Here is a 12,959-nt window from a genome sequence, read left to right on the forward strand (position 1 = left end):
ACACGGTTGAATTACAATTTAAGATTCCAAGAATTTATGAAGAAATATCAATTTAGTTTTACAACTTCTTTTGGCTTGGTCTTCTCTCCAGGTGTGTATAAACAAATATAGGTTCTCACACAGTGTGTGTAGGACATGGTCAGCTTTTTATGTAAAGCTCCAGGCTAAATATTTTAGGTTTTGAGAACAATGCCTGTCCCCCCACCTTTTTTTTTTAAAGACAGCAAACCTTTAAAAATGTGGGGGGGAAAGGGGGCATTGCACGGAAGGAGACCCTCATCATTATACAGATTACATGTATGATGATGTGAGGGAAAAGGAAAAAAAAAATACGTGTGTCACATTAGATTGGGTAGAGAGAAGTGATGGGAGGGGAAGGACAACAGAATAAAATAGACACTAGTATTGCTGTATGTATATATGTGACTGCATGACCAATGTGATCTCACTCAGAATGAGAAATTGTACCCCATTTGATTCAAATGTATGTCAAGATCATTGTACTGTCATGTGTAACTATTTAAAACAAATTAAAAAATAAAATTTTGTAAAGAAAGTTAAATTAAAAAAAAAAAAAAAGACAGCAACCCTTTAAAAATGTGGGGGGAAAAAATTACATATGCACCATTAGAAGCTAGGCTATATCAAGATCTGACTCAGGTTGTGGTTTGCCAATGCCTGATTTAAAGAACTGGGCTATTCAAGCTTTTAGATCAGTACTTTTGTGTCTTCTGGTATTCAAGTCCTGGAAGAGGCCTCAGGGAACAGCAAGCATTTAATAGTCAAATGATTGATAAAAGCAGCCAAGTATTGCAAAATCACCATTAGTTCCTGGGGCAGTATATAATAAAGGATGAAAATAATACTGTGTAATTTCCTGAGAGCATATTGTGTTCAATCAGGTGACATGGTTGCCTTAGTCCACTTTCTGATCACAGGTACTAGTCACATCACCAAGAAAGACACTGCTCAAGAGAGGGTGGCCCTTAACCTTCAGAAACAAGCCAAGAGGGAAACTTCTAAAGTAAAGTTTAAATGACATTTGTGTAAATATGAGGAAGACATTAAAAAAAAAAAAAAAAAAAGACATTTTATGACAAAATGTTTTACTATTAAAATAAAAACTTTTGTATAAAAGTATTACAGATCAAAAGCTATATTTACACTTATTGATTCAAAGTCCAATTAAGCATCAAACTCTGAAAGCAACAGGCTATACATGCAATACACTGGACATACAAACACTTAAAATTCCTTTTCTACCATATAATGATTTATATGAAAGGAAAGAAAAAGACAAAATCTTTTTTAACAACCCAAATTTTCCAAACAACAGGCTGGGGATGAAGTTCAGTGGCATATGGGCATGGCCAGGAACAAGGTTCTGGGTTCTAATCCCCAGCACCACACAGACAGACTCCAAGTAAGTACCAATTTGAATAACCTCTAAACATTTAAAGCTTCCCAATTACATATCTAATAAGGCTGAATTACAATTTAAGATTCCAAGAAATCTGCCCAGAAACTACAATGGCAGAGATACCAAGTTAAAAAACCATTGAAAGTTATTCATCTCTGAAAAGGCACTTCTCATTGTTATAAAAAAATGCTTAAAACCTGAAAAAAATCCCTGTACACAGCAACACCCAGGGATAATATAAGAAACTGCAAAGAACAATAGTCTAGTTATTATAAAGTTTCTAAAAACTTTTACAGCAAGAATTTATATCAGACTACTCTGAGGTTTCCCCATCCTAAATTCCCAGAATTTCTCTTAAGACAATTGTTTTAAGTAGTGCAGTGTCATATTGCCCACAGACCTTTGGAAGATTGTAAACAGGATGCACCACTTCACTTTAGGGTGGAAGAAATCAGAGGCAACAAAGTCTCAACTGTGACAAGTTATATAGTAACCACAATACATGCTGGTATTCTCATGAGAGGCATTCACAGTAATATACTTCATTTCCCAACAATTACTAGTTTTTCCACATTGTTCTAAGATTTCCATGCCTTGATTCTGTTAAAAATGTCAATTAGTGTGAACATTAAAGTCATAACCATTGTTTTTGTATAAACAAGTCAGAGGGCTGCTCTTTGGAACTCGACAGAACAGTTAGTATTTTTATACCGTGTTTTTAAGTGCTCAGGGTTTATGGGTAGATTTCAGGGCTATTTCAACACCAATTAAATCAAATATGCTGTTAAAACTCTGATTTAAAAAGAATTCTGAAACTAAGTGACTAGAGAGGACTCCTGGAAAAAGAGAGAGGGGCTATGTGATGGGGTCCAGGGGAAGCAGAAGAGAAACTACAGGAGGGTGAAGTGTAACCAGCCACATGTCTCCCGTGATGTTCCAGAAATATGTGCCAGTCTAATGAGATGAACTTGACTTGAGTTTTCCATAAGGCAGACTGATCGTCAAGACTCTTAATCAATGACAAAACCGAGAACTTTAAGGGCAGTGTGAGAAGCAGAAGGCCAGCATCTGGTGGGTATTACGCTTGCATTTCAAATTCCTGTTTCAGGCTGTGAAAGAGAAAGGGGGACATATTAGGATATAGTCCGTGACCTAAGAATTCTCTTTTGAAAGCCAAATTCAACTGTTAAAACATGTTTTGAGTTATATAACACATATATGGTCAAGTACATACATCAAGTGTTCAACCTGAACTTTACATACCGGCCACCCAGTCACTACAACCCAGATTAAGATATACCGTTTCCAGGCTAGGGATATAGCTCAGTTGGTAGAGTGCTTGCCTCGAATGCACAGGGTTCAATCCCCAGTATCATCCCCTGGGAAAAAAACAATATACCTTTTCTAACACTACCTATACACCCATTATAGTCTTTGGTTTTGGTGCTGCTGGGGATCAAACCCAGGGTCTTGCACATGAGGTAACCATTTCTATCCCTGAGCTATATTCCCCGACCCTCCTTGGTTCATATTTTCTTTTTGTATTAAGATCTTTTTTGTATTATGGATCTTTGTAATAAGATCCATAAAGGAATCCAAGATTCAAGTGTGGAAGAAAGACAAATAACTGCCATTACCTTTTCAAGTAATCATGAACATTCCCAAAGCCATGATACTTGGCTAAATACACAAGGACCCCAGTTGCACACCGTCCATCTCGTTGGCGGCAGAAGCTGCAGTTGCAGATTCCTCGACAAGGTGGGCAATGCCAGTTCTGAAAGAGCATTGTGTAAAAACACCATGAAATTAAGCCTTAGTTTCCCCATACTTATCTACTCCATTTTATTTCATCTTTTTATTTAATGTGGGTATCATCAATCCATTTTTTAGATTAAAAGAAGTCATAAAATAGCCAATATGCATGAGTCATGCCCATTGTTTCCCTAAAAAAATTCAGGAAAGACAGTTACACAACTTCCAGGAATAAACAGGGTCACCTTTCTCTGAATAGCTGGGTCTGAGCACTCTGGATGGGGCTCGTACCTGTGCAGCACTAACACTGAATTAATCTGACTCCTCCAAAAGAGCATCTCAAAACTCTAGGGCCTCAGTCCCTTCCTACTACCCTTCTTCTGGCTTTATCAGCTTGTGGCTGACCTTGTGGCCCCCATGACAAACCCCTTTCTCCAAGGCACCTACTGGATTTAGCAAAGCATCCTTGACCTCTTCACCATAACGGTTTCGAAGGCAGGGACCACAGAACTGGCCTCGAATGCCCCAGCAGTCTGGGTTTCTGCAGTTTGTTTTGGTATCAATGGTTTTCTGTCGGCACTGATGACAAGTAGACCCCTACCAATAAAGAGTAAATAAGAAGACATGAAAACACAGTTTTATGTAGAGAAACATCCTTGGGGCTAGGGTTGTGGCTCAGTGCTTGCCTAGCATGAGTGAGGCACTGGATTCGATCCTCACATTTTGTCTTTGAATCTTATTTCATATCTCTATACGTAGGTATATGCCAGGGCACAAAAAGTATCTCAAGCAGGATGATTGGCAGGTGCAATAGTTCTTATAATTAAAACGTCTTTTTTTTTTTTTTTTTTGAGCTAGAGACATAGCATTTGAACACTTGCCTATTATTAATATGCACTTGGCCCTGGGTTCAATCCTTAACATAGTTAAAAAAAAAAATCCAGCTCCAATATATTTTTATCTTTAACATACCCACCACTGTATCACCCACATGTATATGTATCCATGTACACAATAGATACACAATAAATGTGTCAAATAAATTTCTAAATTAAAAGATTTGCCACTACTTCATATTTATCAGGAAGATAATTCAAGTGACAGAGGGCATCCCTCATGCCCAGATCTTTAGAACATGAGCACCACTCTAGGGACAGAAGCTGTCCCTCCTCTCATGGATATTTACATTTCCAAACATAATTTAGAGGCTCTCACCAGTGAACGGTTATATATCTTCTCTCGAGAGTTGCTGCAGATGTTCTCCAACTCATCCTCTGTGATTTCTTCCACTGGGCGAATTATATGCGGAAGGGTCATGGATCCTGGGCGCCGACTTCTGGGCGTATCATCATCCTGAGAAATAAGAAGCATGAAACAGAGTTCCTTACTGGCTCTCTCCAGTTTTGAATCTTCAGATACTTGATTTGCAATTTCTGTACAGAAAATTCAACCTGGAAAATGCCTCTTGCTCATGGAGAGCGGGCAAGTTGTAAGTTTAGTGTAAGGATAACTGGACAACATTATGGAAATGATTCCTACAATTAGAAAAGCAGAACTACCTCTCATCTCAAGTAAGTTCATGTGACATTAACAATTATGGATGGCTCATGAAAAACATTTAAATTGTATCATAATTGGTGTTAAGGCTGTGTGTGTTCACGAAACAGGGCTGACAGAAGATGAAAAACCGAAGAGTGAATACCAATGTGGAGAACTCACGTTCATGTATCCGTCCACAGTCTTCCTCTTTCTCACCAGCATAAACTTATCATCTTCCTCTTCTTCCTCCTCCTCTTCTGTGGGAAGAGCACTAAGGGACCCCAGGATCCGGGATCTTGACCTAGTCAGAGGACGAGCTCTCCGGTCAGGGTTCCTCCTGGAAGCCACACCTGGGAATGTACGCCTTCGGGGTGTCTTTGGCTGCTGAAAAATACATGCAGGAGGCACCCATTCATTCCATAACAAAAAGAGGCAACCCTTTGGAAAAATGTCACATTACACAGAGAATGAGCCCCCAAATCCATATTATGGTCTTTGGAATTTTAAGCCCATTTTCTCTCAAATCAGTCTATGTATTACTCTACTGAATGAAAAAAAAAAAAAAAAAATCTTACCTCCTGTTCCAACAAAAATTTCTCTCTGATTCCGCCTGAGCTCTGAACCCACACTCTACATTGCGTAGTGTTTGGTTTCCTTCTCCCCTTCCTTGTTGGCTGCCATTCCTCCTCCTCATGGGAGTCAGTATAAAGCAGACTTTTCTTTTGTTATCACAGTTGTCTGAGCTTCATTTTCAGGAAACCATCATACATGATATTGGGCCATGAGCTGATAAACTTTTTCCTTTTTTTCCCTCACTCTTGGATTTTAAATACATCAAACACCCATCTACCATGAAGGAGAAATGTGCTAAAGCTGAAACAAGCCTTTAATCCTCACCATGCTGAAGGGCTTTGCCTAACTGGGAAGGAGGGAAATAGCCACTCTAAAGGGGTATGAGCTCCACAGGCAGTAGGAGCTGTAATCCAGAGCTACCAAAAAGAGTCTTCTAGTTACCCTTTGACCATCTAGAAGGAAACTGCGTTTTAAAATCTCACACAAATCTGTCCTAGGCTTGCCCAAAACAATACTATACAAATAAGGACTTACATTTACTGATCTTGGGCCTGGGAGGGAACGTCTTCCAGGGAAGGAACCAGGGAAGCTTTCTAATTCTGACATGAGTTTTGCAAGCTAAAAAGGGAAGAAATTAAATAGAAATTCTTGGTTAAAATAAGTGCTGAAGGGGCTGGGGATAGCTCAGTTGGGAGAGTGCTTGTTTTGCATGCATAAGGCCCTGGGTTCAATCCCCAGCAACACACACACACACACACACACACAAAAAAAAAAAAAAAACCCTGAAAATGAGCAACTTATTTGTGAAAACTACACTAGCAGCTTTAAGTCAACAAATTCAAAAAGAGTTTCTGATGTCACCTCTGTGCTTAACAGATTTTAAAAGAAGCAGTTTGAGGGGAAAAAAATTGTGAGGGAAGGGAGTACATGAGATGCAAGACTACTCTATCACTGGGCTATATCCCTCATCATGAAGACTTCACAGCTACACAGAAAATAAAGAAACGAGTCTAAGTAACAAAATGCTTAGAGAAAAGTTGGAAAGTTAGTTCTGACATGTTCAAAATTATTACATACCATTGCTTTGTTCTGCTTTATATTTAAAGCCCTTTTCTCAAGAAAGTTCATGCCACTTTCATCTTCTGAGTCAGAATTGGAATCAATAGTGAAATTCTCTGAGGGCTTGGGGGGTGCCACTTTTTTGTTGGCTGCACTCCTGGTGTTTCGTGCTGGAAACTTCATCGCCACCCTGAGAGGTCCAGAAAGTTTGTACTGGCTGCGGGTCCTATACTGGCTGCGGGTCTTACAGCCTTCCCGGTTTGCCTGCGATCTCTAGTTAATGAGAGCAATTGAGTCATTAATCACTTGATGGGCAGACAAGTTGCATCAGCGTGAGTATAAAATCACTTCTGAACAAAAGACTGACAGCGCTGGGTAACAAAATCAAGAATTGCTCAAGTAAATGGAACAATCTGATTATAGTTTGACTACTATAAGCTTATCTGGGACACACTGTTCTGAATCTATGCTTTATAGGCTCCTGGATGGTTCAGAATCAGTTTTTAAAATGTGAAAACTCCTGCTCTTTTTCATTTCTTAAAAAAAAAAAAAATTCTTTCTGCATTTAAAAAGAATTCTTGGAGGAACAACTGTATTCTCTCATAAATGTGGTTTCAATCCTTATGGCAATACATTAAACTATATTAAGATGTCTCAATTCTCTGTCCACTTTTTTTGGGGGGGAGGGTGATAGGAATGGAACACGGGTGTGCTCTATCACTAAGATACATTCTCAGCCCTTTTTTATTTGTTTGTTATTAGAGCTTGAACCCAGGGACACTTTACCACTGAGCTACATCCCAGCTTTTCGTTGTTCTTATTTAGTTTTTAAGACAGACCTGATAAGCTGCTAAGGCTGGATTCGAACTTGCCATCCTCCTTTCTCAGCCTCCCAAATCACTGAGATTATAGGCATGCAGCTTCTTCTTTTATTTAATTGAAACAGGGTCTTACATCACCTCACCTGGCTCAAACATTTAATGAGCTAGGGGTGTGGCTCAGTGGTAGAGTGCACACTCAGCATGCATGACGCTTTGTGTTCAAACCCCAGCACCAACAAATAAATGTTTCTCAAATCCCAACAAACAGTTCTTAGTACTGTTCATGGATAGATGGAACACTAAACAAAAATCTTTCATGAATCCTTAGCACTTTTAATCAATAGACATTATATTAATCACAAGAGGTAGTGTCTATAAAAAACTGAAACACTGAGCAGAAATTATTCAGGGCATTGACAACAGGTCACATCCAGATTTACAGAATGGTCCCTGTGATAAAATGTTCCTAAGTGCCAAGGTAGCTCAACATCACTTATTAGAGCAAACACATACTAGGATGAATAGACAGTGATAAAACAGTCATGGGGCAAGCGCTGTCACTCAGTGCTACTCAAGTGGTGACCCACAGGCAGTGGACCCATCTCAGACTACAGTGAGCTGAAGAGCACGCACCTGATTCTAATAACACACCTTCCTTTGGAAAAAGTCTCTGGGACAAGAAAATGTTTGCAGAATTACATGGTGTGCTCAGGGTATGGGGTCAAGTAGAGAAGCAGCAGCATCAGTCTGAGCAAGGTGACAGAGCTTAAAGAGGACAGAACAAGCACAGGAAAAGACTATCCAGTTGCAAATTCAGAAGCAGAAAGGATTCTACTTGCCCTTGTATGCACTTGAGCTCTTGTATAGGAGTCCTCACACATTCTCGGGATTCAGGTAATAATCTAACTCTGGAAACTAGCTATTATCAAAGGCCTGGTCTCTGCCAGGTACAGGGCTGGGCACCTGCATGTAAATGTCAATGTAGCTGATCTTTAGGATGTGTGTATTTCCTCTGACTAGGTTGGATCTCTGTGACAATGAGAATTGGGAGGTTGGCCAACTTTAGTTTACAAGTTTCCAAGATTGTCAGGCCCTACAAAATGTTTTTAGACTTCAAAGTAGGACTACATTAGAAAAACTGCTTTAAGACATAAAGAAAATACTCAAAATTTTAAAAAGGTCAACAAAATCTTCTGGCATGACTAAAGGGAAAAATCATAAGAAAAAAAAATTTTCAAAAAAGCAAGTGTGTCTGTCATGCCTCTAAAATCTTACTTCTTGATATTGGTGAAACTCTCAAACTCACCATTCCATCTTGTATCTCACTCTCTGAGAAACCGCAAAATGATTCATCATCAGAGTCGGCATGAAAAATACTGGCCAGTTTGTTAGTGACATCTGGCCTTGGTTTCTGTAAAAATCCACAATGGTCTAACACATCTTGCACCTCACTTTCTGAAAAGCCGCAGAAAGATTCATTATCAGAGTCCTCATAAAAAACATTTGCCAGTTCTTCACTGATATCTGACCTGAATTTAGGTTTCTGTAAAATAAATAAATAAATGTGGTTGTACATTTTTTTCTTTTTCAAGAACCAATTTTCCATAAACCGTGCAGAGAGCAAATCACATTTACAAGTGCACTACAAGAGAATAGCTTTTGTTACAAAGAAAAATGGTTCTGAGGTTTACAAATGATTTCTAAGTTGTTATGGCAAATCATCAGGCATGTTAGGTTAGGCGACATTTCAAAAGGATAGAATAAGTAGCTAATCTATCTCCAACAATTACTACCTAGAACCACAGCAAAAAGTGAAATGAAATTACAGTGCATACTGTATTTTCATAACGGCTGTATAGAAATGTAGGCAAAAAGCAAGCAGTTTTAATCACGCACAAAGCATTTGGGGCATTTTGAGCACTGCAGACTCAATTCTGTTTATTCTCAGGCAGCACTTACCGTGTTTGCAAAATTATCAGAAGCAAAGCTGTCACAACTGTCATCAGAGGATGACGAGGTTTCCATGGAAATCAACTTCATATATCTGAATTTCTTTAAGTTCTTTACTCTGAGATCCTTTTGCTGCAAATGGAAATGGCAATACTATTAAGTGGATGTTTACTGTAGTATCCAACTAAAGACATCACTTTAGAGTTTAGTAGGTTTAAACAGCAAAGTAGGTATGTCCATTTCTCATACTATACAGAGAAAAAGGAAGATTTGCAATTGCTATAAATATCTTCAAAACCAGGTCAAATTCTACGTTTTCCCTTTGGAGACAATTTTAGTGATATTTATCAATTTATTCAAACATCTACTGAGTTACCTCTTCCCAACCTTAAATGCCCAAGTTCTTAGCATTATAATGAGCCCCACAGGAGCTTAATGCTAAACTTTTAAATAGCACTACTAAAAGAAAATTTCAAAAGTACAAAATGCCTGAGCAATTTTTCTCCCTCAGCCAAAATCAAGCTAATGAGGTCTTTTTTGATGTAAGCTTTAGGCTCTGTACTGTGATGCTAATTTTCCAAACTATGAAAATCGGTCAGGACCTCTACTTCAAGATGGCAGGCTTCCCAACAGGCCGCATTCCCATCAGGAGAAGTATGATTTCAGCACAAGTCCTTACAAATCAAATGGTATAAGAAATCAAGTCTTAAGGGCTGGGGCTATAGCTCAGCGGTAAAGTGCTTGCCTCACATGTGTGAGGCACTAGGTTTGATCCTCATGACCACATACAAAATAAATAAAGATACTGTGTGTTCATCTACAACTCAATAAATACATTTTTTTAAAAAATCAAGTTATAGTTCAACTGGCACTCCAAACCTAGGCGGAGTACCTGATTCTATTTTAGCACTCTATTACCATAGATTGTCAGGTGGTAGAATGCTCATCTCACAAGCACAAGACCATGGGTTCAATCCCCAGCACCACACACACACACACACAAAAGACTCAAGGGCTGGGGGTATAGCACAGTGGTAGAGCACTTGCCTGGCGAACAGGAGGCCCTGAGTTAGATAGTCTGGGAGGGCAGGGGACTTGAGAGTTTTTTTTGTTTTTGTTTTTTAAAGTCCTTTGATAACATGCAAATTATTGGTAAATATGAAAACACTTCATTCATTCAATGAACAGTCTTGCAGTGTTCATGAGAAAACACAACTGGGATCTATCTTTTGTAAAAAGAGTAGTAGTTTCTACCATTTCTTAGTCTTTATCGAGACTTAAGCATTGCTTTAGTTTCTATGCTTCTATTTTCTTTCCGTTAAGACCATGGAATAACAGTTGAGTCCTTACACCCAAATCTTTGAAAGTCAACTTTGCTGTCTCACAAAACAATGCTAAGAGGTGAGGTGTCAGGTGAATCAAAAGAACATTCTTTTTTTTAAAAAAAAATTTTTATATGCAGTGCTGAGAATCGAACCCAGGACCTCACACATGCTAGGCAAGTGCTCCACCACTGAGCCATAGCCCCAGTCATGTAAAGAACATTCTTGATCACCTTCACTCCACATTCCACATTTCAGTCTCTTGCAAATTTCTGGCAAGAATTTCCATAGTAATTTCCCTATGCCCCTAAGAGAATGCCATTCAATCCTCTTAGGAAGTTTCTGTCTTTTGACCTTTTAGCATGCTAGGTAGGAAAACATGGTAACAGGCAGAGCTACAAAATATAAAAGGTTACATGTAAATGTATACAATTCATGTTAGGAGCGGAAAGGTATCTCAAAAACCCCTCCCCCAATTTTCAGCGGAAGCAATTCATGGCCCCAGGAAGGTGGAAAAGACTGCCCAAGATCACAGGGCTGGAAAAACTCAAGTCTGCAATCTCTTAAAACAGCAGTGCTCTATGCATTACTTCAGAGATTCTCCCCAATCTACCTGCAAGCCATGAGAGGCCCAAGGCAGCCTCAAGGGAGGCATTTTACTGGAGCTGTCAGGGAAAGACAAGCGAAGATTTAACAAGTCAGCGCGTGCCAAGAGTTATTTACCTGGCAAATGTACTTTTGGAGGAAAAGACAGAGTCAGAGCAAATGGTCATGACAGACATGAACTTTTCTGGCAAGCAGAACAACTAATACCATTTATACTGGGTTTTGTATTTCATACCAGGCACTAAGTCCGCTCTAAGTCTTTGCAACAAAGGTGCTATGATTACTTTCACTAAACAAATGAGGAAACTAAAACTCAGAGGGTCTATTACTCAAATCACAGGGTGCCCCAAACAACCAACCCAGTTAAATCAGATTCAAAGCTCAGCCAACACGTGGCTTTCTTCATTCTGGAAGCCCGAGCCCAGTGCCACCCGGCCTACCGCCAGGCTGAAACCACGCCCCCTCCCACCCACCCCGGCCTCCCCCAAGTGGGTCCTTAACCCCTGCTATTTATTTTAAGCAGTCATTCTCTTCCTTTCCACCCAACCCCCACTCTACTCTCCGCTTCCTGGGCAGGCCTACATTCTGGCTTCCGTTAGAGCAAACAGTAACGTTCCATTGAGTGCAACTCGCTACTGCGAATTGCGGTTGGGAGGTGAGAGAAGAAAGTGAGGAATGAGTAAATGGTCGCAAATGGTTTGGATTATCCAGCCCTTAAACTGCAATTAACCACTACCTGGGGGACAAACAAAACAAAACTTCTCCCGTATACAACCCAACTTCTAAAAAGATGCGTTTGCAAGACGCTCAGCAGTTAGAAGCAGCCACCGAGGATGCGCATCCCACGGCCACCCACTGGCCCAAGAGCTGCATACAGGAGAGAGCTGGGCTGGCGGGTGCCGCGCGTGTGCCCCGAGTCTGGCCAGTCCCCGTCCTCTGGCAGGCGCACGTGCATCTCGGGCACACGTGCCGAGGCTCCCCAGCGTGGCCAACCATCCCACAAACAGCTCTCTTCTCCGCAACCATCCGCACGCCGGTGCGCATGCCGGCGGGTTTGCCACTGGCCCTAAATTCCCCCAGCGGCACAAAAACCCAAGACCTGCCCAAAAGGACGACGCCCAGGGCGACCACCAGTTGAAAAGCACACTCCGCGGCGCACTCGGGGGGTGTAGCCTCCAGCCCGCTAGCGTCCAGCCCCCATCGCACCCGCCCCTCAGGTTCGCCCGCCCAGCCCTCACCAGCACGCGGCGACCCTTCATGCTGGCGGCAGGCACCCAGGCTGTGCTCCGAGCCGGGTGAGCCGAGCAGCCACGCGCCGCGGTCCTACAGAGGAGCTGCAGAGGGAGCCGAGCTGCTGGCAGGAGGGGCGCTCCAACCTGGGCTCGGAGGGGCGGGGCTCGGGCCGGCTTTCCCGCGTTGTGGTGCAGGTCCTGCAAGGTTAACTAACAACCCGACCGGGCGCGAGATCTACTCAAGCCCAGATAAAAAAGCTTGGCCCTCCACATATTCTGAGCTCAAAGGATAGCCTTGGTGACTCCTAAAATTACCTTTGAAAAAGTGACTCTCTGGGAGCTGTGAGGACGATGCTCTCTACACAGCTACACGGTCCTGAGCGAGTGGCGCGAAAGTAGTTCGTATTGCCCCAGGGTTAGAAAACTGATTTGCATGAATTCCGTGGCTGGGGAGGAAAGACGATTTTTGGAGAGCGGCGCAGGAGATCGGTTTACGCTTTGGGCACTGGCCACTTCCCTTGCACCTTGCGGTTTACATAATTAAAATACATTTATATCAAAGAATCCAACAGGAACCACCCTTTACAAGCCGAAGTACCACCTTTAGGTGTAGCCCCTCTTTATCTGGTAACCACACCATTGTCTAAAGCACTTAAATGATTTAAATCCCGACCTTTCCAGAAAG

General features: G+C 41.2%; 1 protein-coding gene across 2 annotated transcripts; it reads right to left on the bottom strand.

Annotated features, from left to right (window-relative positions):
- Positions 1 to 1,251: 1,251 nt before the first annotated feature.
- On the bottom strand, positions 1,252 to 12,355 carry Cdca7 (cell division cycle associated 7). Of its 2 annotated transcripts, XM_076866126.2 has the most exons (10): positions 12,281 to 12,355; positions 9,124 to 9,246; positions 8,471 to 8,707; positions 6,362 to 6,616; positions 5,819 to 5,902; positions 4,892 to 5,095; positions 4,388 to 4,525; positions 3,620 to 3,769; positions 3,058 to 3,194; positions 1,252 to 2,529 (listed from the first exon to the last, which is right to left on the bottom strand). In XM_076866126.2, the coding sequence occupies exons 1-10, from the start codon at positions 12,299 to 12,301 to the stop codon at positions 2,499 to 2,501; spliced, it is 1,380 nt and encodes a 459-aa protein (XP_076722241.2). In that variant the 5' UTR covers positions 12,302 to 12,355; the 3' UTR covers positions 1,252 to 2,498. The 2 variants fall into 2 exon arrangements, with proteins under 2 accessions (XP_076722241.2, XP_076722242.2); XM_076866127.2 differs by lacking the exon at positions 8,471 to 8,707.
- Between the last annotated feature and the right edge of the window lie 604 nt (positions 12,356 to 12,959).

The sequence above is a fragment of the Callospermophilus lateralis genome, chromosome 9, assembly GCF_048772815.1.
Source record: "Callospermophilus lateralis isolate mCalLat2 chromosome 9, mCalLat2.hap1, whole genome shotgun sequence".
In the NCBI taxonomy this organism is placed as follows: domain Eukaryota; kingdom Metazoa; phylum Chordata; class Mammalia; order Rodentia; family Sciuridae; genus Callospermophilus; species Callospermophilus lateralis.